Source organism: Procambarus clarkii, chromosome 18 (genome assembly GCF_040958095.1).
Source record: "Procambarus clarkii isolate CNS0578487 chromosome 18, FALCON_Pclarkii_2.0, whole genome shotgun sequence".
In the NCBI taxonomy this organism is placed as follows: Eukaryota; Metazoa; Arthropoda; class Malacostraca; order Decapoda; family Cambaridae; genus Procambarus; species Procambarus clarkii.
In genome coordinates this window covers 14,651,712-14,678,218 of record NC_091167.1, presented here as the reverse complement: position 1 = coordinate 14,678,218, position 26,507 = coordinate 14,651,712, and the positions used below count along the sequence as shown (strand labels likewise).

General features: G+C 50.1%; 2 protein-coding genes across 2 annotated transcripts in view; both read left to right on the top strand.

Annotated features, from left to right (window-relative positions):
* Positions 1 to 17,823, top strand: part of LOC138365805 (uncharacterized) — a 49,694-nt gene extending 31,871 nt beyond the window's left edge. Inside the window, exons 5-7 of the mRNA XM_069326279.1 lie at positions 610 to 698; positions 16,202 to 16,516; positions 17,021 to 17,823. Of these exons, the coding sequence (XP_069182380.1) occupies positions 610 to 698; positions 16,202 to 16,516; positions 17,021 to 17,226 (610 nt within the window). The 3' untranslated portion in view covers positions 17,227 to 17,823. The remainder of the gene's footprint in view (positions 1 to 609; positions 699 to 16,201; positions 16,517 to 17,020) is intronic.
* Positions 17,824 to 18,923: 1,100 nt separating this feature from the next.
* Positions 18,924 to 22,046, top strand: LOC138365955 (uncharacterized). The gene has a single exon (XM_069326669.1). The coding sequence runs from the start codon at positions 18,924 to 18,926 to the stop codon at positions 22,044 to 22,046; it is 3,123 nt and encodes a 1,040-aa protein (XP_069182770.1).
* Positions 22,047 to 26,507: the final 4,461 nt, after the last annotated feature.

Sequence of the window (26,507 nt, the reverse complement as noted above, 5' to 3'; positions counted from 1 at the left end):
ATATATATATATATATATATATATATATATATATATATATATATATATATATATATATATATATATATATATATATATATATATATATATATATATATATATATATATATATATATATATATATATATATATAAGCTAATATGCAACAGAAAACAAAAATAACGAAAATATTTTGATTTAAACACGTAAAGGATATTTTGAAATTGAAATGTTCACTATATACATGCAGGGCCTAAAAATCCTTAACTATATATCATCTGATAAAACTTGTTTGTGTCTTCAGTAACTTGTATTCAGCTAATCTGTTACAGTTATAAATTTACATAAAAAATTAATTACAGAAATTTAATAAAAAAAAACCTTGCCAATCTCCAGCACTGGTGATATTCTGAGCTCGTCGTGAGAGAGAACAAATTTTAAAAATACTTAAGGATCGCATTTATGTCCTTTATATATAGTTCATAATCTAGCAAAATATATGGATTTCGTGTAATATGAAATACAAAAAAAAGAACTTATACATTCAAAAAATAGGAACGTGACTATGTCATTTGATCTTACAAAAAATTGTAAATATTTTGATGAATTGAATATTCCTTCACGTAACAGGGACGGGACCCGACGAGGACGACGCGAGGAGGAGGTGGAGCTGGCCGTCACCCACCAGCCCAGGGGCCACCGAGGGGGCCCTAACACAGGTACAGTACACCAGCCCAGGGGCCACCGAGGGGGCCCTAACACAGGTACAGTACACCAGCCCAGGGGCCACCGAGGGGGCCCTAACACAGGTACAGTACACCAGCCCAGGGGCCACCGAGGGGGCCCTAACACGGGTACAGTACACCAGCCCAGGGGCCACCGAGGGGGCCCTAACACGGGTACAGTACACCAGCCCAGGGGCCACCGAGGGGGCCCTAACACAGGTACAGTACACCAGCCCAGGGGCCACCGAGGGGGCCCTAACACAGGTACAGTACACCAGCCCAGGGGCCACCGAGGGGGCCCTAACACAGGTACAGTACACCAGCCCAGGGGCCACCGAGGGGGCCCTAACACAGGAACAGTACACCAGCCCAGGGGCCACCAAGGGGGCCCTAACACAGGTATGGTACAGGAGAGAGAAGAGGAAGTTGTCGACAGGCAGAAGTCAGGCTCTGGTAATGTTGGCACGCGACCTTTGTCACACTTTTAGGTTTTGTGACAAATAAACTAAGAGAACTAAACAATAGTCGTATTTGATATTTTTTATAAAATCTAAATTAATAACAATTGTAGCACGTTTGTATAGGGATCTGGGGCCAGATTCACGAGGCAGTTACGCAAGCACTTACGAAGCTGCACATCTTTTCTCAATCTTTGGCGGCTTAGTTTACAATTATTAAACAGTTAATGAGCTCCGAAGCACCAGGAGGCTGTTTATAACAATAACAACAGTTGATTGGCAAGTTTTCATGCTGTTTAATAAATGTAAACAAAGCCGCCAAAGATTGAGGAAAGATGTACACGTTCGTAAGTACTTGCGTAAATGCTTCGTGAATCTGACCCCAGAGCATCATGAACCCGTGAAAAATATCATTTCAACGTAAAAGAGTATTGACCCAAAATTCAAAAAAGGAAACTAATAATAAAGGTTTTTGTGTAAATTAAAGATCTTAAGTATTATCGTTTATTTCTTCTTTAGTTTAGTTCTTCACTTTCATGTTGTTTGAACATTGTCTTTAAGTATAATGAAATTGGTAGTCTACACTTGGTGAAAATAAACTTAGTTTTTAAATTCTTAAATCTGATAAAGTTTGTGTTGCAAAGCTTTGATGCTCCTGGCGGGACATTGGCTAGATCGCTGTGTGGCGTAATGATTAGTTCACTTGCTTCGCCACGGAGACCCCGGGTCTGACTCCTGGGCAGTGTGAAGACACTATTCCTTCACTCTCTTCACCTCTGTGCACTCAACGGTAATATAGGGTCTGGATGAAGCCCGAGTGATGTATCGTGTTTAGGGATCGTGCTGGGCTGGCGGGTGGAGGCGGGGTGCTGGTCTGGCGGGTGGAGGAGGGGTGCTGGGCTGGCGGGTGGAGGCGGGGTGCTGGGCTGGCGGGTGGAGGCGGGGTGCTGGACTGGCGGGTGGAGGCGGGCTGCTGGGCTGGCGGGTGGAGGCGGGGTGCTGGGCTGGCGGGTGGAGGCGGGGTGCTGGACTGGCGGGTGGAGGCGGGCTGCTGGGCTGGCGGGTGGAGGCGGGGTGCTGGGCTGGCGGGTGGAGGCGGGGTGCTGGGCTGGCGGGTGGAGGCGGGGTGCTGGGCTGGCGGGTGGAGGCGGGCTGCTGGGCTGGCGGGTGGAGGCGGGCTGCTGGGCTGGCGGGTGGAGGCGGGGTGCTGGGCTGGCGGGTGGAGGCGGGGTGCTGGGCTGGTGGGTGGAGGCGGGCTGCTGGGCTGGCGGGTGGAGGCGGGGTGCTGGGCTGGTGGGTGGAGGCGGGCTGCTGGGCTGGCGGGTGGAGGCGGGGTGCTGGGCTGGCGGGTGGAGGCGGGCTGCTGGGCTGGCGGGTGGAGGCGGGGTGCTGGGCTGGCGGGTGGAGGCGGGGTGCTGGGCTGGCGGATGGAGGAGGGGTGCTGGGCTGGCGGGTGGAGGCGGGGTGCTGGGCTGGCGGGTGGAGGCGGGGTGCTGGGCTGGCGGGTGGAGGAGGGGTGCTGGGCTGGCGGGTGGAGGCGGGGTGCTGGGCTGGCGGGTGGAGGCGGGGTGCTGGGCTGGCGGGTGGAGGCGGGCTGCTGGGCTGGCGGGTGGAGGCGGGGTGCTGGACTGGCGGGTGGAGGCGGGCTGCTGGGCTGGCGGGTGGAGGCGGGGTGCTGGACTGGCGGGTGGAGGCGGGCTGCTGGGCTGGCGGGTGGAGGCGGGGTGCTGGACTGGCGGGTGGAGGCGGGGTGCTGGGCTGGCGGGTGGAGGCGGGCTGCTGGGCTGGCGGGTGGAGGCGGGGTGCTGGACTGGCGGGTGGAGGCGGGCTGCTGGGCTGGCGGGTGGAGGCGGGGTGCTGGGCTGGCGGGTGGAGGCGGGCTGCTGGGCTGGCGGGTGGAGGCGGGGTGCTGGGCTGGCGGGTGGAGGCGGGGTGCTGGGCTGGCGGGTGGAGGCGGGGTGCTGGACTGGCGGGTGGAGGCGGGGTGCTGGGCTGGCGGGTGGAGGCGGGGTGCTGGGCTGGCGGGTGGAGGCGGGCTGCTGGGCTGGCGGGTGGAGGCGGGGTGCTGGGCTGGCGGGTGGAGGCGGGGTGCTGGGCTGGCGGGTGGAGGCGGGCTGCTGGGCTGGCGGGTGGAGGCGGGGTGCTGGGCTGGCGGGTGGAGGCGGGGTGCTGGGCTGGCGGGTGGAGGCGGGGTGCTGGGCTGGCGGGTGGAGGCGGGCTGCTGGGCTGGCGGGTGGAGGCGGGGTGCTGGGCTGGCGGGTGGAGGCGGGCTGCTGGGCTGGCGGGTGGAGGCGGGGTGCTGGGCTGGCGGGTGGAGGCGGGGTGCTGGGCTGGCGGGTGGAGGCGGGGTGCTGGACTGGCGGGTGGAGGCGGGGTGCTGGGCTGGCGGGTGGAGGCGGGGTGCTGGGCTGGCGGGTGGAGGCGGGGTGCTGGGCTGGCGGGTGGAGGCGGGGTGCTGGGCTGGCGGGTGGAGGCGGGGTGCTGGGCTGGCGGGTGGAGGCGGGGTGCTGGGCTGGCGGGTGGAGGAGGGGTGCTGGACTGGCGGGTGGAGGCGGGGTGCTGGGCTGGCGGGTGGAGGAGGGGTGCTGGGCTGGCGGGTGGAGGCGGGCTGCTGGGCTGGCGGGTGGAGGCGGGGTGCTGGACTGGCGGGTGGAGGCGGGCTGCTGGGCTGGCGGGTGGAGGCGGGGTGCTGGACTGGCGGGTGGAGGCAGGGTGCTGGGCTGGCGGGTGGAGGCGGGGTGCTGGGCTGGCGGGTGGAGGCGGGGTGCTGGACTGGCGGGTGGAGGCGGGCTGCTGGGCTGGCGGGTGGAGGCGGGGTGCTGGACTGGCGGGTGGAGGCGGGGTGCTGGGCTGGCGGGTGGAGGCGGGCTGCTGGGCTGGCGGGTGGAGGCGGGGTGCTGGACTGGCGGGTGGAGGCGGGCTGCTGGGCTGGCGGGTGGAGGCGGGCTGCTGGGCTGGCGGGTGGAGGCGGGGTGCTGGACTGGCGGGTGGAGGCGGGGTGCTGGGCTGGCGGGTGGAGGCGGGGTGCTGGGCTGGCGGGTGGAGGCGGGGTGCTGGACTGGCGGGTGGAGGCGGGGTGCTGGGCTGGCGGGTGGAGGCGGGGTGCTGGGCTGGCGGGTGGAGGCGGGCTGCTGGGCTGGCGGGTGGAGGCGGGGTGCTGGGCTGGCGGGTGGAGACGGGGTGCTGGACTGGCGGGTGGAGGCGGGCTGCTGGGCTGGCGGGTGGAGGCGGGGTGCTGGGCTGGCGGGTGGAGGCGGGGTGCTGGGCTGGCGGGTGGAGGCGGGGTGCTGGGCTGGCGGGTGGAGGCGGGGTGCTGGACTGGCGGGTGGAGGCGGGCTGCTGGTCTGGCGGGTGGAGGCGGGGTGCTGGACTGGCGGGTGGAGGCGGGCTGCTGGGCTGGCGGGTGGAGGCGGGGTGCTGGACTGGCGGGTGGAGGCAGGGTGCTGGACTGGCGGGTGGAGGCGGGCTGCTGGGCTGGCGGGTGGAGGCGGGCTGCTGGTCTGGCGGGTGGAGGCGGGGTGCTGGGCTGGCGGGTGGAGGCGGGCTGCTGGTCTGGCGGGTGGAGGCGGGGTGCTGGGCTGGCGGGTGGAGGCGGGCTGCTGGGCTGGCGGGTGGAGGCGGGGTGCTGGGCTGGCGGGTGGAGGCGGGCTGCTGGTCTGGCGGGTGGAGGCGGGGTGCTGGGCTGGCGGGTGGAGGCGGGCTGCTGGGCTGGCGGGTGGAGGCGGGGTGCTGGGCTGGCGGGTGGAGGCGGGCTGCTGGGCTGGCGGGTGCAGGCGGGCTACTACGGCCAGCAGGAGGTGGACAATATGTGGGGCTGGTGGAGTTGACCTTCACCAAGAGCACTCCCCAACCAATGATCTCTGCACTGGTTGCCCGCGGAATGTTATTTGTATGGTTTTTTTATTTATGTGAAAATGGGTTGTGGGAGGATCCAGTTCCCCTGGTCTTCCGGTAAGTTCTCCAAGATGTGTGGCTGCTGGAAGTCAGGACTGTGGATGTGTCTCAGGACTGTGGATGTGTCTCAGGGCTGTGGATGTGTCTCAGGACTTTCTGTTGTAGCGTGAGAGGACAAGGTCTACGCCGAGGTTCTTGGATTACGTAATCACGTCGTGTTCTCTATTATTAAGAGGTCCTCTTGGTCTGGTATATAAAGATGTTGCATCCTATAAACAATTTTGTGGAAAGGTGGTTGAGCAGAACATTCATGGGCATTACCTTGAGTGCTCTGTGAAGTTGGTCTGTTCGCACACTGTCTCGTAAGGATACTTTCGCCGTGGAGTGTAAGACCCTACTTCGTACTCGTTGAATTTTCCTGACGTTGGTTTTGTTGGTCAAGCTTAGGGGCGTGTAGGGGTACTCCACTGCAGGTCTGATGATCATCTTGTACAGGTGAAGTTTGACATGGATGGGGTCTTGGTCAAATCTGTAGAGTCTTGAGAGTACAACACCAGCCCAAGGGCCACAAAGTGGACCCTAACACAGGTACAGCACAACACTAGCCCAGGGGGGGTCACCGAGGGGGCCCTAACACAGGTACAGCACAACACCAGCCCACGGGGGTCACCGAGGGGGCCCTAACACAGGTACAGCACAACACCAGCCCACGGGGGTCACCGAGGGGGCCCTAACACAGGTACAGCACAACACCAGCCCACGGGGGTCACCGAGGGGGCCCTAACACAGGTACAGCACAACACCAGCCCACGGGGGTCACCGAGGGGGCCCTAACACAGGTACAGCACAACACCAGCCCACGGGGGTCACCGAGGGGGCCCTAACACAGGTACAGCACAACACCAGCCCACGGGGTCACCGAGGGGGCCCTAACACAGGTACAGCACAACACCAGCCCACGGGGTCACCGAGGGGGCCCTAACACAGGTACAGCACAACACCAGCCCACGGGGGTCACCGAGGGGGCCCTAACACAGGTACAGCACAACACTAGCCCATGGGGTCACCGAAGGGGCCCTAACACAGGTACAGCACAACACCAGCCCACGGGGTCACCGAGGGGGCCCTAACACAGGTACAGCACAACACTAGCCCATGGGGTCACCGAAGGGGCCCTAACACAGGTACAGCACAACACCAGCCCAGGGGCCACAGAGTGGGCCCTAACACAGGTACTTGGACATTGCTGTTTTTCCGTGATGTACACTGTGTGGAGTTGAAAAGCCAGTTGAAGTCATATCCTCGAACTGTGTTGTTATCCTTTATCACTATGGGTTGCCCCCTGATGCAAACCCCTCCAACATTTTCTATGTAGTATGCCATACACCCAACAATGCTTATTCTGATCTTTTCCGGGTTGGTTGTAATCCTCCATTTTCTCTCCCATTCAGCCGTCAAAGCGAGCGAGTTCGGTATTCGCCTTTCGCACTACTATGGCAACCGTAGTTGTTCTCCCTCTGGGTATAGATGTTATGATGTGGGTCACATCATCTACGAATTAAGTGATGATTGTGTCTTGTATTCTGGTTGTGGGAAGTCGTTGACAAAGATGTTGAATAATACTGGTCTCAAGCATGAGCCCTGAGGGACACCAACCGTTGGGGGTGAGGGTCTCTGCAATTTTCCCGTTGAAGCATGGCACAACTTTTTTATTCATCGTGAAGTTCCAGACTAGACGGAGGAATGTCCAGTTCTGAGTCGGTATATTCGTTAGTTTGTACACAAGACAGTAGTGCCATAAGCTGTCAGAGGCCTTGTGCACATCTCTAATTAGGACTACCTGGTTTTGCTGGCAAATGCTGGAGACCACATCATAATGATGTTCATTGCATGTTGCGTTGAACGAAGCCTCCTGAACCCAAATTGTTTTTCAGTGTAGAAGTTGTTGTATTGTAGATAATAGTCGAGCCTGTTGGATATGATCCTTTCGAAACAATTACCGAGTGTTTCCAAGAGTGAGATGGGATGGTAATTCTCGGTGTGGTTTCTTTTTTTCTCTTAGGGATGAAGATCATCTTCGCCCTTTTGAAGACGTCTGGGATCTGTCCTGATGCTAAGATCGCACTGAATATGTTCAAGATTGATTGCATGTAATTCCCTGGTAGGAGATGTATCTGTTTTGCCCTTATGCCTGAGAGGCCTGAGGCCTTGTTCCGGGTGCTCTTTATAACCCTGCCAGTTCCATTCTGGTGATCGGTCTGGTCATAGGGTAGTCCTCAACAATGTTAGTCAGGTCGATATCAGGCGTACTGATCAAGGAGTCTAGCTTGACATTGGTCAATTCGTTCATTCTATTAAAGTGGGCGTTGTTAAAAGCACTATTGGTGGCAGCCATTAGGAACCTTTTCCAAACCAACCCCCATTAGGTCTACATGTACTTGTGGGTTTACAACATTTTCTGATTGTTCTTCATTGTCCTCATCCAGATTGGTGTGTAGTAGTAGTAGTAGGCATCCTTCAGCCTCGGGAGACTATGGAATTGCACCCTGGTTTTCAATCCTGGTGCAGTGTCTGGTGTGACTGATGATGCCAATCCGAGAGTGGCAGTCCATCCCACTGGTTGTAATCCTCCATTTTTTCTCCTATTCAGTCGTCAAAGCGAGCGAGTTCGGTATTCGCCTTTCGCACTACTATGGCAGCCGTAGTTGTTCTCCCTCTCGGTATAGATGTTATGATGTGGGTCACATCATCTATGAATTAAGTGATGATTGTGTCTCTGTATGAGACACTGAGCACAAACGAAGTCCGATTCTGGTCTGTCTTCCTGGCTACTGGCTTTCCTTCTCTGTCTCTTTGCCTCCGATTTCTTGGCAAGTGACTCCTCGAACTTGGAGAGACCTCTTTGAACAGACTGCCTCCAGGCTGAACGGTCTGCAGCCAGTGTCTCCCACATAGCAAGATCGACTTCCATGACTTTTAGGTCCCTCTTGCATACGTCTTTGTACCGTAGCTGGGGCTTGCCTGTTGGACGCTTTCCCTGCATCAGCTCTCCGTACAGGAGATCCTTGGGATCCTGCCGTCGCCCATTCGCACAACGTGCCCGAGCCAGCGCATTCGCCTCTGTTTCAGCATTGTGTATATGCTGGTGATTCTTGCTCTCCTCAGGACGTTGTTGTTTGTCACCTTGTCCTGCCAGGTGATGTCCAAGATGTGTCGAAGGCAGCGCATGTGGTAGGCATTCAGCTGTCTTTCCTGACGGGCACGGAGTGTCCAAGACTCACTGCCATAAAGGAGAGTGCTCAGGACGCAGGCTCTGTAAACCTGAATCTTTGTATACTCAGTCAGCCTATTGTTAGCCCACACTCTTTTTTTCAGTCTGGACATGGTAGTAGATGCCTTACCGATGCGTTTGTCTATATCCGTATCAAGAGAGAGGGAGTCAGAGATTGTGGAGCCCAGGTACACGAAGTCGTGAACGACTTCCAGTTTGGAATTGGAGATGCCGATGTCAGGTGGGGAGTCCACTCCTTGTCCAATGACTTGTGTTTTCTTCAGGCTGATGGTGAGTCCGAAAGCCTGACAGACCTTGCTGAAGCGGGTCATGAGCCGTTGGAGGTCTTCGGCTGAGTGGGCAGTGACTGCTGCGTCGTCGGCAAAAATGAAGTCGCGCAGACACCTCAGCCGAACCTTCGTCTTGGCTCTCAGCCTGGCGAGGTTAAAGAGCTTTCCATCCGACCTGGTCCGGAGGTAAATGCCTTCCGTGGCAGATCCGAAGGCGTGCTGCAGCATAACTGCGAAGAAAATCCCGAATAGGGTTGGAGTCAGTACCCAGCCCTGCTTTACTCCACTTCGGATGTCAAAGGCGTCTGATGTTAGGCCATCAAAGACCACGGTGCCCTTCATGTTCTCATGGAAAGGTCTGATGATGCTGAGGAGCCTGGGTGGGCATCCGATCTTGGGGAGGATCTTGAACAGGCCATCCATGCTGACGAGGTCGAAGGCCTTCGTCAGATCTATGAAGGCTACGAAGAGTGGCTGCTTCTGTTCCCTGGCACGCCTGCAGTTGTCTGAGGGAAAAGACCATGTCGATGGTGGACCTGTTAGCTCTAAATCCGCATTGTGATTCTGGATAGACTCTCTCTCTGCAAGTACTTGGAGCCTCTTCAATGCGACTCGAGCAAACAGCTTTCCGACAATACTGAGGAGGGAGATTCCACGGTAATTGTTGCAGTCGCCCCTGTCACCTTTATTCTTATACAGCGTGATGATGTTGGCATCCCTCATATCCTGTGGCACCTTTCCTTCTTCCCAGCAGAGGCAGAGAATTTCATGCAGCTCCATGAGCAGGCTACCTCTGCAGCACTTTAAGGTCTCAGCAGGAATGCCATCTTTGATAGGAGCTTTGCCAGAAGCAAGGGAGTCTAGGGCCTCGCTGAGTTCTTCGAGGGTCGGTTCGCTGTCGAGCTCCATTAACACAGGCAGGCACTCAATGGCGCTCAGGGCATCTTCGGTGACCACATTGTCCCTGGCATATAGCTCAGAGTAGTGCTCGACCCAGCGCGTCAGCTGCAGTATCTGGTCCTGAATCACCTCGCCAGTGGCAGATTTCAGAGGAGCGGTCTTCTTCTGGATTGGGCCGAGGGCCTGCTTGATGCCGTCATACATTCCCCTTGCATTGCCTGTGTCCGCTGCAGTCTGTATCTGGGAGCAGAGCTGGAGCCAATAGTTGTTGGCACATCGCCTGGCGCTCTGCTGCACTTTGCAGCGGACGGTCCGAAGGATCTGTAAGTTGCGCTGACTTGGGCAGGCTTTGTAGGCTGCCAAGGCGTTTCTCTTCTCTTCGATGACAGGTGTCATCTCTTCCGAGTGAGCCTCGAACCAGTCTGCCGACCTGCTGGTCTTCTTGCCAAAGGTGGAAATGGCAGCGTTGAACACAGCGTCTCTGAAGTGCTCCCATCTTTTACAGGCAGTGACCCCGGCTGGGCCAGGGAGAGCTTCCTCGAGCACACGTGCAAAAGTTTCCACCTTGTCCTGGTTGCGGGTCTTGGTGGTGTCGATGCGAGGTCTGCCCGCCATTTTCGAGTGATGAATAAGCTTTATTTGCATCTTGACCCTGCTACATACCAGGGAGTGGTCGGTGTCACAGACAGCACTCTGGTAGCTACGCGTAATCTTGACGCTGGGTAGACTTGCATGCCTGGTAAGAATTAGGTCAAGCTGGTGCTAGTGCTTGGATCTGGGGTGTCTCCAAGATACTCGGTGTTGAGGCTTTGTGCCGAAGAACGTGTTGGTGACACAGAGACCATGAAGGCAGCAGAGTTCTAGCAGACGTTGCCCGTTCTCATTCATCCTCCCTATGTCGAATTGACCCAGACAAGTGGGACAAATGTTGTGATCGGCACCCACTCAGGCGTTGAAGTCGTCGAGGATGAACAGTGGCTCCTTTACAGGGAGTCTCGCTATGACTCTGTTGAGGTCATCGTAGAATTTTTCCTTTGCCTCTGCTGGAGAAGTCAGGGTTGGTGCATCTGTATTAATTACATTGACTGGTCCTGTTTGGGAGTGCAGTTGCAGAGACAGAATTCGTTCGGTTTCCCCCGTCGGCGGCATAATGTGTCCCAACAGTGCATTCTTGACGGCAAATCCCACACCATGTTCTCTGGTCTCATCTGGAGGTTTTCCTTGCCAAAAGAAAGAGAAGGCCCTCTCTCTCTCACAGATCCTGATCCTGGGAGCCTGATCTCTTGGAGAGCAACAATATCCATCTGCAGTTTGCTCAGCTCCCTATCGATGATTGATGTTTTTCGGGCGTCATTGATTTCTTGCAGGTCGTCAGAGAAACCTGGTGTCAGTGTCCTGACGTTCCATGTGCCCAGCTTTAGGGCAGTTGATATTTTCTTTTTAGGTTTGGTATTGCTTGGTGCAAAGTTGTCGGGCCGCTTGTCGGTTTTCACCCTAAACCAAACGCACCCAGAGAGGTTAAGGACCGTGGCGAGACAACACCTTATTGGCTGGGGTTTGCCCAGCTTGAGGCGGGCGGTAGCTGCCCAGTGGGGCGCGATGACCCCTCTCACCGTCGGAAGCAACCCCTGGCGTCACACTCTTCGCCAATCAAGCAGAAGACTTAAAACCGGTAGACTGTCGCTTCCCGTGTTGGTTCGGCGCTGTGAGGCGAAGCTCTCCAGGGCGCAAAGCCTGGGCAGGTAGATATGGAGGAGAAGCTGTTACCCCATGCAGCAGGTCCCCCCTCTCCACGTTGCTGAAATTATCCAATGGAAAGGGAAATGCCAATACACATGGTTCCAGCACCGTCGCAGGAGCTGCCAGAACGAGGTCGACGTCAACAACGAACTGCCTTAGGGGCTCCAACTCCGGATTTTTCCTCGAGGATGACTCCTGAAGCCTTTCCCAAAAAAGGACTATGGCCGCAAGGCAGCGGAGGTTTAAAATCAGGGTTTTCCTTCCCCTAGATGGGCTGCCTTCCCAGGCTATCGAGTCCCATCTACCCGGAGCAGCTAATTTTAAGGCACCAGAGGCACCTGATAGTTGTGTACGAGGTGAGTAAGTTGAGTTGGCGAGCCTAGCAAGTATTTTATTTTTCTCCAGAAGGCTCCTGAGTCCCTTCTATATTGATTCACCTGCTTGACCAGATTCCCCCAGATGTGCCGTCTGTAAATTATCATAAGAGCAAAAGTAGCCTCATCTACCAATAATATACATTAAATTGTATACACTTGGTTCAGTTAACTTTAAAGTTTATTTTATTGGGGAGTATCCCCTTGGGGTGTATTTCATCCTCTGGCAAATATTTTGAATTTTACTGAATAAGTCTCTAAAATTAATATTAAAGCTTCGAAATGAGTCACTTGACTTTAAAATCTTTCAAACAGTTCCAAAATTTTAGATTTGTCTCTAGGCTACAACATCAGTTTCAGTATCATGACATATCACTCATAATTAGTAAAAATAATCATTTATGCATCCTAGTACATCGTAATATCAATAATCATAACAATCAATCCAAATGTTTCCCTTCAGGAAACACCTGGCTTCAAAGGGTAAATGAGGGAGGAGTTTTGTTACTTGTGTAACAGTTGATAACAGCTTGAGTGAAGAACCTCTGCTCGCTCTTGTTAAGGCACTGCTACACCTGCTGCTCCTTCCCACGTCGCTCCCTTCACTAGGTGTCTGGCCATGTTGTGACCATCCCCATGGCTCCCTCAGTAGTAGGCTGACTCGGTGGACAACTTCCAGCTGCCCACACCTGGGCTACCTCACTGTCTATTCTCACCCCTGTTGCTCCCGGTGCTGGCCTCCAGAGACACTTTGAAGGAGTCGCTCCTCGATTCCTCACGTTTTCTAGGCTGTCATTAGATTGTTACTCACAGTCAACCCGTCCCTGTGTAGCCTTCAAGTAGCGGCTTCACATGCTACTCGGCTACCATTATATCAAACGGTCTCTTAAAAACACTGTCACTGTTCACTGCACGTTGTTATCTTGACCAGACCACACACTAGAAAGCGAAGGGACGACGACGTTTTGGTCTGTCCTGGAGTATTCTCATCGACTAGAGAATGGTCCAGGACAGACCGAAACGTCGTCGTCCCTTCACTTTCTACTGTGTGGTTTGGTCAACATACTTCAGCCGCGTTATTGTGACTCATCGCCTGCATGTTGTTATCTTATCGGAATTGTCACTGCTGTGACGATAGTCCCTCGTTTCAACAAGTGAACGCTCGCTTCACTGATCTTCGGCGAAAACTCATTGGTTGGCTCACCTCATTTGAGCGTCTGTGCATATAAGTACTGGTCATACTTGATGCCTTGGTAAGTCCACTACGGGCTCACCATAGCCCGTGCTACTTGGAACTTTTTGTTCCCAGTAGTTGAATCTTAAACAACAACAATTGTTGCCTTTACGGGCTATTCACGCCCGTGCCACTTCTTGGGTTTCTAAGTCTTCATCAATCAATCAATCTTGTTGACTCACTGCTATAATGTCCTCGGCCACTTACACGCTGGCGCTGACAAAATGTTGGTCTTACCGACTCCGTCACAAGTCCTCTGGTAGGTTAGGAGAGAACACTTTAATTTGACCGTTTTTCTTGACGTTGGTAAACCTTAGGAGGACGGGCTGCCTCACAACGTCTGACGTAAGTGTCGGCTCATTAGCCACTGAGAGGCTCTGATGCATTGCTCACCCGTGACGTCATGTCAGGCCACCTGCTGATAGGCTATTCTGCACCAATCACGTCTCCATTTCCATCCCATGTAGGCATTAGACCTTTCCTTTTGGCGGGAGTATGTTGCCTGACACAGGCACCACATTTAGAGGACACTCCAGCTAGGCTATTTGAAAGACCGACAACCAGAAGCCACTCCAGACCGACAGCCAGAGCGCAACTCTATAGTCTCTTCAGACTGATGGATGACTACTACTACTGACAAGTACCAAGAGGCATACAGAAAGGTACCAAGAGGCAAACTGAAAGGTACCAAGAGCCATTTTCTAGATACCAGTAGCCAACATCTAGATACAAGAAGGCACATTGTAGATACGACGAGCCATGTCTCAGGTACCATGTGCCATGTTGTAGCTACCACGACTCTTACTATTCCAAAAACCATCTGAAAAATTCCTATATAAACCAGGAGACAAATTGCTAGCAGGAATCACGCTATAGATATAGTGTGACTCGTGCTGGCACCAAGGGTCACACTGTATCTATACCATGGCTCCTGATAGAAACACTATCTATAACATGGCTCTTCTTAGCACTTGCAACCGTCCTGTTTTCTGTTTTGGGTCCTCTGGTAGGTTAGGAGAGGAGTCCTAACTTAGTCATAACTTAGCACCATACATAACTCCGAGTACAGTGCATCTTGTCTGATTTATGCTGTGTCTTAGAACATCCTCAGTGGATGTTGACTTTTAAGTATATATATATATATATATATATATATATATATATATATATATATATATATATATATATATATATATATATATATATATATATATATATATATATATATATATATATATATATATATATATATATATATATATATATATATATATATATATATATATATATAATGTCTGAAAACTCACACCCCAGAAGTGACTCGAACCCATACTCCCAGGAGCAACGCAACTGGTAACTACAGGGCGCCTTAATCCGCTTGACCATAACGGCCGGAGTTTTCAGACGCATATTGTCCTGGGGACCATTCAGGCTTGTTCGCATTTGTGTTCCTCACGTGTGCCCCAAAGAATGAGGTGATTTGATAAAATGCTATGCCCAAGATTACCATCCGAGTTGCCGGCGGGGAAGTGGTTCAAATAGCTTCGGCTATCACTTCCTTTTGTCCGGCCGTGATGGTCAAACGGATTAAGGCGCCCTGTAGTTACCAGTTGCGTTGCTCCTGGGAGTATGGGTTCGAGTCACTTCTGGGGTGTGAGTTTTCAGACGCATATAGTCCTGGGGACCATTCAGGCTTGTTCGCATTTGTGCTCCTCACGTGTGCCCCAAAGAATGAGGTGATTTGATAAAATGCTATGCCCAAGATTACCATCCGAGTTGCCGGCGGGGAAGTGGTTCAAATAGCTTCGGCTAACACTTCCTTTTGTCCGGCCATGATGGTCAAGCGGATTATGGCGCCCTGTAGTTACCAGTTGCGTTGCTCCTGGGAGTATGGGTTCGAGTCACTTCTGGGGGTGTGAGTTTTCAGACGCATATAGTCCTGGGGACCATTCAGGCTTGTTTGCATATATATATATATATATATATATATATATATATATATATATATATATATATATATATATATATATATATATATATATATATATATATATATATATGTAATGCACTTGTTGTTGTTAAAGGCATCAGAAGCCTTTAACAAAAAATAAAAAAATCCCTTACAAGTCTCAAATTATTTCGAGTTTCATTCCATTTATATCAAAATATTTAAATTCTTTAATTTAAATCAAAATATTCAACATCATCTAACCTACCCGGCATCCACCACCTAGGAAATCAACGACTATAGAAAATGCTCTATAATTTATGTAAATTAAAAATATTTTAGTAATTTAATAGACTTGTAAAACATAACAAAGTTAAAATCTGTACAAATCTAGTTTTTGAGTTATAAGTCTAAGACCAAAAGTAGTGATTACATGGCTTATTCTCAGCTGATGATGTGACTGCCTTGAGACGGAAGCCAAAGCTTGAGAATATGTCTAGGCAGCACCATGTCCTTGATGACAAAGTCTAGATTGGCTGCAATGGAACTAACCTCGTTTTCATCACCTTTGGGACTAGGAATATTGAGAAAATCATTTGGGGACAATAAAGTAACTTGAATCAGCGTTCTAACAATTTCTAAATGCCTGCATTCACCAACTCAGCCACGATTGGTCAAAAAGCCATTCAACCTGGAACTCTACTGAAATCACGGGAAGGGTCCGGAGTTGAGGGTCCATTTGTGGCACCAACTGGTGCCACAACGAGGATTTTACGAATGGCCCGGCTACACTCTGGCCTGCAGGTAATGATAAGCGTCTGGGAATCACTAGAACGCTGATTCAAGTCACCTTACTGCCTCAAATTATTTTGTCATTGATATCTCACTCCAATGTGATTTCTTCGTGATTAGTGATATTACTATTTTCTATTATTTTTAATTTTTGTACAGAGCACTTTGGAATTAGAAATGGTTCTAATGCATCCTGGTTTATATTTGTGATAAATCCATATTCAAAAATACTTAAATAAATCGGTATGATTCCTTTCTTTAACACGCAATAGAATATAATTATATTCCTATTGAGAACGAGGCGCAATATGCATTCCATTACTTATAAAATTGTTTCCAGGTTTTGATGCTTTACTAATTCATTTATAGCTTTTACCTTCTTAAAAAAAATGGGTTTATTTATATATTGTAGTATTAAGAGGTGCGGCAAAAGCTTTTTTAACCTTTAGTTGGAGCTGAGGCAGACGGTAACCTCAGCTAACTTTGTCAGTGTCACCAACATCTGTTCTCAGTAAGAGTAGCCTATTGTGTTAACATTGTTATTTTTTCTCCAAGCGATGAACACTGTGCATTGATATTGTTCCCCGTTGCCACAGGCTACTCCGACTCCCCCACGATGCCACGGTCTCCCCGGACCTCTGACAGGTACTCCCGGCACTTACCATCACCACCTGATCCTAGGGGTCGTCTCTCCCGTCTAGATGAAGAGTACTACTACGACGACTACGGTGATAGGTACGACGATGACGACGAGGAAGACGACATAATTGGAGACAGGCCTGTGCCTATATGGCTAGGCTTGATGCTGGTGCTGGCTTACATCTTGGGTGGAGCGTTCCTTTTTGCTAGCTGGGAGAAATGGCGCTTCCTTGACTCTTTCTACTTCTGTTTCATCACTCTGACAACAATAGGTCAGCAGGTGGAAAGGTCTCCACTGGTCATGCATGTTTGTAGCTCTGTTCTTCCCTTAATATTTGTAAAATAATAAGTTACTAATATATATAATGCTATTTTGTCTGCAGAACTAATCTAATATTAACCAATGTTTATATAATATATGCAGATGGGAAATTAATTGCTGTAAAAGGAGCTTCATTAGGGAAACTATGATATGTAAATACACAAGTACGTGGCTAATTTTACAGCCTATCAAACTCAGTTTAAGCTCGCGGCCAACCAGGTTTTTTCAAATATGGGTCAATCAGATTTCATACATCAAATGCCTTGTGAAGTGTAATTTACAATAATGATCAGCCTCATATAACTCTTAAATGCTAAAGAAATTCTTCATGCTAAGATTCATGCCACTTTAGTGGGAAGTGAAATAAAGATTTATGTTTTTGTAATTTTATTAGATAAGTTATTTATTAATTCAAAGACAGTTTACAGCATATATACAAATTTCTCGACTACAGGATTCGGTGATTTTGTTCCTGCCCAGGGAGTCAAGGAGGACCAGGAACTGAGCATCGCTTTGTGTTCCATATATCTCTTGTTTGGCATCGCTCTACTGGCTATGAGTTTCAACTTAGTCCAAGAAGAAGTTATTAGTTACGTTAAGAACATAGCTAAGAGGCTGGGGATCCTGAAGGATGAGGAAGGAGACGATGATGTGGATTGAAGAGAGAGTCCTGAAGGAGCATAACAGTCACTCAAGATGGCAGCAGGAGCGAGATGGTGGAGATGATGATGCATCAAACACCGTAATTTTAAATACAAATGTGTGATTTTTTTAATATTATTTGGTACTGAAGTATGATGCCTATTGTCTACTTTGGCAGACTATTATGCACAAGCAATGAGAATAACTGTTGTAGCCAGGAAGACCTGAGAACTACGACTGTATACCGTGAACCCAATTTATGACATAAATGCTCAGCGAACAGATCGCGATATACAATATTGCTGAACAAACCATATTCAGGATATATGAAGTTTGAATCTGTATTAAAAAGCAAAAAATTAAAACAAGTGTCATGCAACTTAATAAAAATTAAATATCATTAATATTGGTCTCTGGATTTGCATAAATGACTGTCTTATAATACCAATTATATTACTTAAAATATTAATTATACACTGTACTGACAATGCACTGACTCGCATTAATAAACATTTTGTACAGAAAGATCATTTCCTTTACTGAAAGAAAATATGACAGTTAACACACGAACCTGTAATAGGCTTCTGGCGACGACACTCCACGAAGAATAAATAAATATATATATATATAATATATATATATATATATATATATATATATATATATATATATATATATATATATATATATATATATTATATATATATATATATATATATATATATATATTATATATATATATATATATATATATATATATATATATATAAATTATCCATAATATAGAAAGAAAACTCTTTCTGAGTAGTAAGTGTTGTTTCATAATTGCTTACGCCTATATAGTAAGGAATATGGCTATTATTCCCCACAAACTTTTATATATATATATATATATATATATATATATATATATATATATATATATATATATATATATATATATAAATATATATATATATATATATATATATATATATATATATATATATATATATATATATATATATATATATTATATATTTACAGTATATTTTTCAATGTCCCTAGTTCCATTGAGAAAATTGTCGAATTTGCACCCTGTGTTATATAAAAGAAAACTAACGTGCATTTATATTAAAAGTTATACAAAAATGACCACAAAAGATTTATGAACATAAGAACAAAGGTAACTGCTGAAGGCCTATTGGCCCATACAAGGCAGCTGTCCAGATTTAGAAATCACTTTCACGAATCAGCCTCCAAATACAGTCTGCCGCCATGTTCTCGTTGCACCGTCCTCGGTAGCCTCGTTATGTTCAGTATGTCTTGGTGGAAGCACTCACCTTCCTCCTCTGAGTATGCTCTCATGTTCTCAGTGTATTTATTAAAATGAGAATCAATGATATGGACTTTGAAGGACATCCTGAAGCCCATTATTCCGTAGTTCTTCACCAGTCTCAACCAACTCTACATAGTTTTCCCACTTGTGATTGCCCAAGAAGCCTCGGACTACTGCGACATAACTGTTTCAAGCCAGTTTTTCCCTTCCATGTGAGTTTCTTGAGAAATTCCTTACACTCCAGGATCTTCTTTATCTAAGGTCCTGACTAATATACTTTCTTTGATCTTTGCCTCAGACATCTGAGGGAAGAAGTCTTGAAGAGCTGTGATAAATTGTTTTATAAGGCCCAATTTTATGTACAGTGGCGGCATTGGCACATTCCGTGGGTCAACCAATGGCTCTCTCACTTGTTGTTCCTCCCCACCGAGACATCAATCCTCCCCACAGAGACATTAGTCCTCCCCACCGAAACATCAGTCCTCCCCACCGAGACATCAATCCTCCCCACCGAAACATCAGTCCTCCCCACCGAGACATCAATCCTCCCCACCGAGACATCAGTCCTCCCCACCGAGACATCAATCCTCCCCACCGAAACATCAGTCCTCCCCACCGAGACATCAGTCCTCCCCACCGAGACATCAGTCCTCCCCACCGAGACATCAGTCCTCCCCACCGAGACATCAGTCCTCCCCACCGAGACATCAATCCTCCCCACCGAAACATCAGTCCTCCCCACCGAGACATCAGTCCTCCCCACCGAGACATCAGTCCTCCCCACCGAGACATCAGTCCTCCCCACCGAGACATCAGTCCTCCCCACCGAGACATCAATCCTCCCCACAGAGACATTAGTCCTCCCCACCGAAACATCAGTCCTCCCCACCGAGACATCAATCCTCCCCACCGAGACATCAGTCCTCCCCACCGAGACATCAATCCTCCCCACCGAAACATCAGTCCTCCCCACCGAGACATCAGTCCTCCCCACCGAGACATCAGTCCTCCCCACCGAGACATCAGTCCTCCCCACCGAGACATCAGTCCTCCCCACCGAGACATCAATCCTCCCCACCGAAACATCAGTCCTCCCCACCGAGACATCAGTCCTCCCCACCGAGACATCAGTCCTCCCCACCGAGACATCAGTCCTCCCCACCGAGACATCAGTCCTCCCCACCGAGACATCAGTCCTCCCCACCGAGACATCAATCCTCCCCACCGAGACATCAGTCCTCCCCACCGAGACATCAATCCTCCCCACCGAGACATCAGTCCTCCCCACCGAGACATCAATCCTCCCCACCGAGACATCAGTCCTCCCCACCGAGACATCAATCCTCCCCACCGAGACATCAATCCTCCCCACCGAGACATCAGTCCTCCCCACCGAGACATCAGTCCTCCCCACCGAGACATCAATCCTCCCCACCGAGACATCAGTCCTCCCCACCGAGACATCAGTCCTCCCCACCGAGACATCAATCCTCCCCACCGAGACATCAGTCCTCCCCACCGAGACATCAGTCCTCCCCACCGAGACATCAATCCTCCCCACCGAGACATCAGTCCTCCCCACCGAGACATCAATCCTCCCCACCGAGGCATCAATCCTCCCCACCGAGACATCAGTCCTCCCCACCGAGACATCAGTCCTCCCCACCGAGACACCAGTCCTCCCCACCGAGACATCAGTCCTCCCCACCAAGACATCAATCCTCCCCACCGAGACATCAGTCCTCCCCACCGAGACATCAGTCCTCCCCACCGAGACATCAGTCCTCCCCACCGAGACATCAATCCTCCCCACCGAGACATCAATCCTCCCCACCGAGACATCAGTCCTCCCCACCGAGACATCAATCCTCCCCACCGAGACATCAATCCTCCCCACCGAGACATCAGTCCTCCCCACCGAGACATCAATCCTCCCCACCGAGACATCAGTCCTCCCCACCGAGACATCAATCCTCCCCACCGAGACATCAGTCCTCCCCACCGAGACATCAGTCCTCCCCACCGAGACATCAATCCTCCCCACCGAGACATCAGTCCTCCCCACCGAGACATCAATCCTCCCCACCGAGACATCAATCCTCCCCACCGAGACATCAGTCCTCCCCACCGAGACATCAGTCCTCCCCACCGAGACACCAGTCCTCCCCACCGAGACATCAGTCCTCCCCACCGAGACATCAGTCCTCCCCACCGAGACATCAATCCTCCCCACCGAGACATCAGTCCTCCCCACCGAGACATCAATCCTCCCCACCGAGACACCAGTCCTCCCCACCGAGACATCAGTCCTCCCCACCGAGACATCAATCCTCCCCACCGAGACATCAGTCCTCCCCACCGAGACATCAGTCCTCCCCACCGAGACATCAGTCCTCCCCACCGAGACATCAGTCCTCCCCACCGAGACATCAATCCTCCCCACCGAGACATCAGTCCTCCCCACCGAGACATCAGTCCTCCCCACCGAGACATCAATCCTCCCCACCGAGACACCAGTCCTCCCCACCGAGACATCAGTCCTCCCCACCGAGACATCAGTCCTCCCCACCGAGACATCAATCCTCCCCACCGAGACACCAGTCCTCCCCACCGAGACACCAGTCCTCCCCACCGAGACATCAGTCCTCCCCACCGAGACATCAATCCTCCCCACCGAGACATCAGTCCTCCCCACCGAGACATCAGTCCTCCCCACCGAGACATCAATCCTCCCCACCGAGACATCAGTCCTCCCCACCGAGACATCAGTCCTCCCCACCGAGACATCAATCCTCCCCACCGAGACATCAGTCCTCCCCACCGAGACATCAGTCCTCCCCACCGAGACATCAATCCTCCCCACCGAGACACCAGTCCTCCCCACCGAGACACCAGTCCTCCCCACCGAGACATCAGTCCTCCCCACCGAGACATCAGTCCTCCCCACCGAGACATCAGTCCTCCCCACCGAGACATCAGTCCTCCCCACCGAGACATCAGTCCTCCCCACCGAGACATCAGTCCTCCCCACCGAGACATCAGTCCTCCCCACCGAGACATCAGTCCTCCCCACCGAGACATCAATCCTCCCCACCGAGACACCAGTCCTCCCCACCGAGACACCAATCCTCCCCACCGAGACATCAATCCTCCCCACCGAGACATCAGTCCTCCCCACCGAGACATCAATCCTCCCCACCGAGACATCAGTCCTCCCCACCGAGACATCAATCCTCCCCACCGAGACATCAGTCCTCCCCACCGAGACATCAGTCCTCCCCACCGAGACATCAATCCTCCCCACCGAGACATCAGTCCTCCCCACCGAGACATCAGTCCTCCCCACCGAGACATCAATCCTCCCCACCGAGACATCAGTCCTCCCCACCGAGACATCAGTCCTCCCCACCGAGACATCAGTCCTCCCCACCGAGACATCAGTCCTCCCCACCGAGACATCAGTCCTCTATGGGCACTTCCGCCTGTGGTAGTGCTCCTGCTGTCTCAAAGGGAAAGCTAGCAGGGAAACATGGTCAAACCGCCTTAGAGACCCATCAGGAATGTCACAGTGATGACGCCTCCAATGACCCAGCTGCACTCATCATACTTCAGACATCCATCAAGGTCTTGATGCTGCTGTTATCCTCTCTGAGGGGTCACCCAGTGAGCCAGGGGACAAGATTGGTACTTGTTCCCATTATGGAACAACGCGGCCTTTATGCCCCTGGATGTGCTACCAATGGTGAGGCGCCAGTCGTTTGGGTTACAGGTGCTAAATGCCACGAATAGACTGGTCACTTAGAGATTGAAGCAAAACCCATCTTAGTCACAAAAGCAAATTTTTTTTGATAAATAATACCTATTATGTATACTTTGTAGGCAAACCCAATTTATTTATTTATTTATTTATTTATTTATTTATTTATTTATTTATTTATTTATTTATTTATTTATATACAAGAAGGTACATTAGGGACTAACAAAGAACATAAAAATTGAGTTGATTTTACATTCTTGTAAAGTCACTAGCACGCACAGCGTTTCGGGCAATTAGGAAATAATATGTACTGCCCAGGTAAAAAAAAAAAAGAAAAGTTTCAGTGTTGTGTAAACCGATGAAAAGTACCAACATAAATGTTGTTCCACTTTTCATGTTGTATCCAAAGAAGGCCAAGTACTTCCTATATTAGAGTGGTGAGGGAAGGAAGGGTAAAATGAACTACATATAAAGGACAGCAAAAGGTAGACAAGCAAATCAAAAAGAAGACTAATCCCACACACTTACAGGAGGACTTCCTTGGGGAACACTTCTTCCACCGCCTTAAATCCAACTACTATTGGAACACCAACCACCTCTTTAACCCCCGCCTCCTTAACCCCCGCCTCCTTAACCCCTGCCACCTTAACCCTCGCCTCCTCCCTTTAAACCCCCAAGTCCCTTTAACCTCGACCTCACTTTATAGGGGATAAAGTGGACTATAGACCGCGTGCCTCCACCAGCCGTGCTACATTATAGTGCACATGGCAGTATTGCAAGTTATGACCTTTCAACATTGTAGGATATACATCGGCAGTATTTCAATCATTATATGACCATGTTGCATTGCAACATTGCAATTATATATATTATATTGCGACATTGCAAGGTCGTAGTGCTTGCCTGTTGCATGTTGCAAGCAACATGTATTAGGTTTAAGTAAGTAATTAATTATCAAAAGAAGGCACCAAGCCGGGAAAGCTGTGTAGCACCATAAAATGTGTAGGATAATCATAGGCCGCTAATTATCACTAAGGATGCCAATATCAGAACAGAAACGCATAAGGAAAACATGAAATGTATTCGATTCACCAAAAATTCTATCAAGGGACGGTCGGAAAGCAAGACACACACGCTCGTCCTGGAAATCAGGACATTCAACAAGTATATGCACAACTGTAAGAGGGACAATGTAGTTTAGACAATAAGGAGCAGGGTGGCGCTCCATTAAGTGCCCGTCAGATAAGCATGTATGGCCAATATGCAACCTTGCAAGAGCCGTTTCCCACCGCCGGTTATGGTGGTAGGAGGAAGGCCACGGGGACACACTACTCTTAAGAGTACGCAGTTTGTTACCAGCAACAGAAGACCAACAACCCTGCCAACGGGCAAGGATGGAAGAATGAATAACTGGGTAAAAGTCAAAATAAGGAATACCTTTACGGGAGATGGGACAAGTGCGGATAGCTTCCTTAGCGGCAGCGTCCACACGCTCATTTAAGGACACACCAATATGGCTGGGAACCCAGCAAAACTCCTCCGTCTTAAATCTACTGGAGATAAGAAATAGCGTATGTTGAATCTCCACTATCACCGGATGGACTGGATTAAAGCCCCCAGAGCCATGAGGGCGCTGCGAGAGTCAGCTACAACAACAAAGGAGGTTTGACAGCGAGAAAGCAGTTGACGAAGAGCATATAGAATAACATAAAGTTCTGCTGTGGGGATGGTAGTCTCCGGAGGCAGGCGACACATATTGGTGTGGTCAGGAAAAACAACAGAGTAGCCTACACCGTCTGCAGACTTAGACCCATCGGTGAAGACGGGAATGGAGTGGGAGTGGGAAGAAAAATGTTCAAGGAAAAGGCATTTCAGAGCCGTAGGAGGGGTAAAAGCTTTAGTCACTTAGGTCAAGGTGTTACAAAATGTAGGAAGGGGGATCCCCCACGGGGACAAAGCCGGAACGACAGGAGGGGGAAATATTAGTAACACAAACCGAAAGAGCATCTTGTAAGCAAGACACTCGTACAGAAAGAGGTAGGTGGTGAAGGGGAACAGGAACCACAGGAGTTGTAAAGGTTAAGGCACGACATGAGTGAAGGGTGCGGGTATTGTAAGGACCGTGCAAGGTAGCGAAGACAATAGCGATCACGGCGACCCTGTAGAGACAGGAAGCCAGTTTCAACATACAGGCTGAGGGTAGGAATCGAACGACAGGCACCAGAGCTGAGGCATTACCCAGTATGGTGCAGAGCGTTAAGACGGCGAAGGGTAGAGGGAGAAGCAGACGAGTAAACAGGCCCAATAATTACCATAATTAAGTTTAGACAGGACGAGAGAGGAATGCAAAGAGAGAAGCGTTTACCTATCAGCTTCCCAAGAAGTATGAGACAAGAACTTAAGTAAGTTAAGGGCTTTAGAGCATTTAACTCAGAAGTAAGAGATATGGGGCAACCAAGTCAAACGAGTGTCAAAGATTAGCTCTAAAACTTTAGCAGAATCTCTATTCAAAAGGGGATGGCCGTATAGCGACAGAGGGGGACGGAGAACGACCTGCTTCCGAGTAAAAGTCACAACACAAGTTTTAGTTGTAGAGAACTTGAAGCCATGATCAGTAGCCCAAAACGATACGGCATCAATCGCAAGTTGCTTCGAGAGCAACTTGCGATTGAAGGAAAGTCGAATCATCATCTCGACAGCAGAGGGTAAGATCGTCAACATAGAGAGCGGAGAAGATGCCAGAAGGAAGGGAAGAAAGAAGACCATTCAGAGCAACCAGGAAAAGATTAGTGCTCAGAACACTACCTTGGGGGTACACCTTCGTATTGCTGAAAAGAGGCATAGAGAGTGGTACCAAGCCTCACTCTAAAGAAACGACTAGAGAGAAAGCTTTGAAAGTAAGTAATTATCAAAAGAAGGCACCAAACTGGGAAGGCTATGAAGCACCATCAAATGTGTGGAATAATCAGAGGGCGCTAAATATCACCAAGGATGCCAATACGAGAACAAAAACGCATAAGGCGAACGATATCAAAAGTATCCGAGTCACCAAGAATTCTATTGAGGGACAGGTGACCGCGAGGGGCGGTCGGAAAGCAAGACACACGCTCGTCCTGGAAGTCAGGACATTCAAGAAGGACATGCACGACCGTAAGAGGGACAATGCAATTAGGACAATAAGAAGCAGGGCGGCGCTCCATCAAGTGACCATGGGTTAAGCGAGTATGGCCAATACGCAACCTCGTTAGAGTTGTTTCCCATCGCCGGTTACGGTGGCAGGAGGACGACCACGAGGAGACACAACATTTAAGAGTACATAGTTTGTTACCAGTAACAGACGACCAAGAAGCCTGTCAACGGGTAAGAATGGAGGAATGGATAACCGGGTAAAAGTCGGAATATGGAATACCTTTACGAGAGATGGGACAAGGCGGACAGCTTCCTTGGCGGCAGCATCCGCACGCTCATTTAAAGACACACCAATATGGCTGGGAACCCAACAAAACTCAACTGACTTAAATTTACTGTGAACAAGAAACAGCCAATGCTGGATCTTGACAACTACTTGATGAACCGGGATTAAAGGACCCAAGAGCCATGAGGGCACTACGAGAGTCAACAACAACTACAAAGGAAGAATGACAACGAGAAAGCAGGAGACAAAGAGCACAGAGAATAGCATAAAGCTCCGCTGTAAAGATGCTAGTCTCCGGAGGTAAGCGACACATATAAGTGCGATCAGGAAAAACAACAGAGTAGCCAACACCGTCCACAGACTTAGACCCATCGGTGAAGACAGAAACAGAGCGGGAGTGAGAAGAAAAGTGCTCAAGGAAAAGGCGTTTTAGAACCGTAGGAGGGGTAAAAGCTTTAGTGATGCGGGTCAAGGATGTACAAAACTGCGGAAGGGGGACTCTCCACGGGGACAAAGAAGGAACAACACGAGGAGAAACATTAGAAACACGAACGGAAAGAGAATCCTGTAAGCGAGATAACCGGTAAGAAAGAGGGAGGTGGTGAAGAGGAGCAGGAACCGCAGGAGGGGTAAAAGTTAAAGCACGACAGAGGCGAGAGGGAGGATGTTGTAAGGACCGCGCAAGACAGTAGCGATCACGGCGGTCCTGGAGAGACAGGAAGCCATTGTCAACATGCAAGCTAAGGACGGGAGTCGAACGAAAGGCACCAGAGCTGAGGCTCTGGCACGTATGGTGCAAAGTATCAAGA

Bases quoted from the DNA above. Each gene is read 5' to 3' on its own strand.
- LOC138365955 (XM_069326669.1), top strand. From the start codon at position 18,924: ATGGCTCTCTCACTTGTTGTTCCTCCCCACCGAGACATCAATCCTCCC.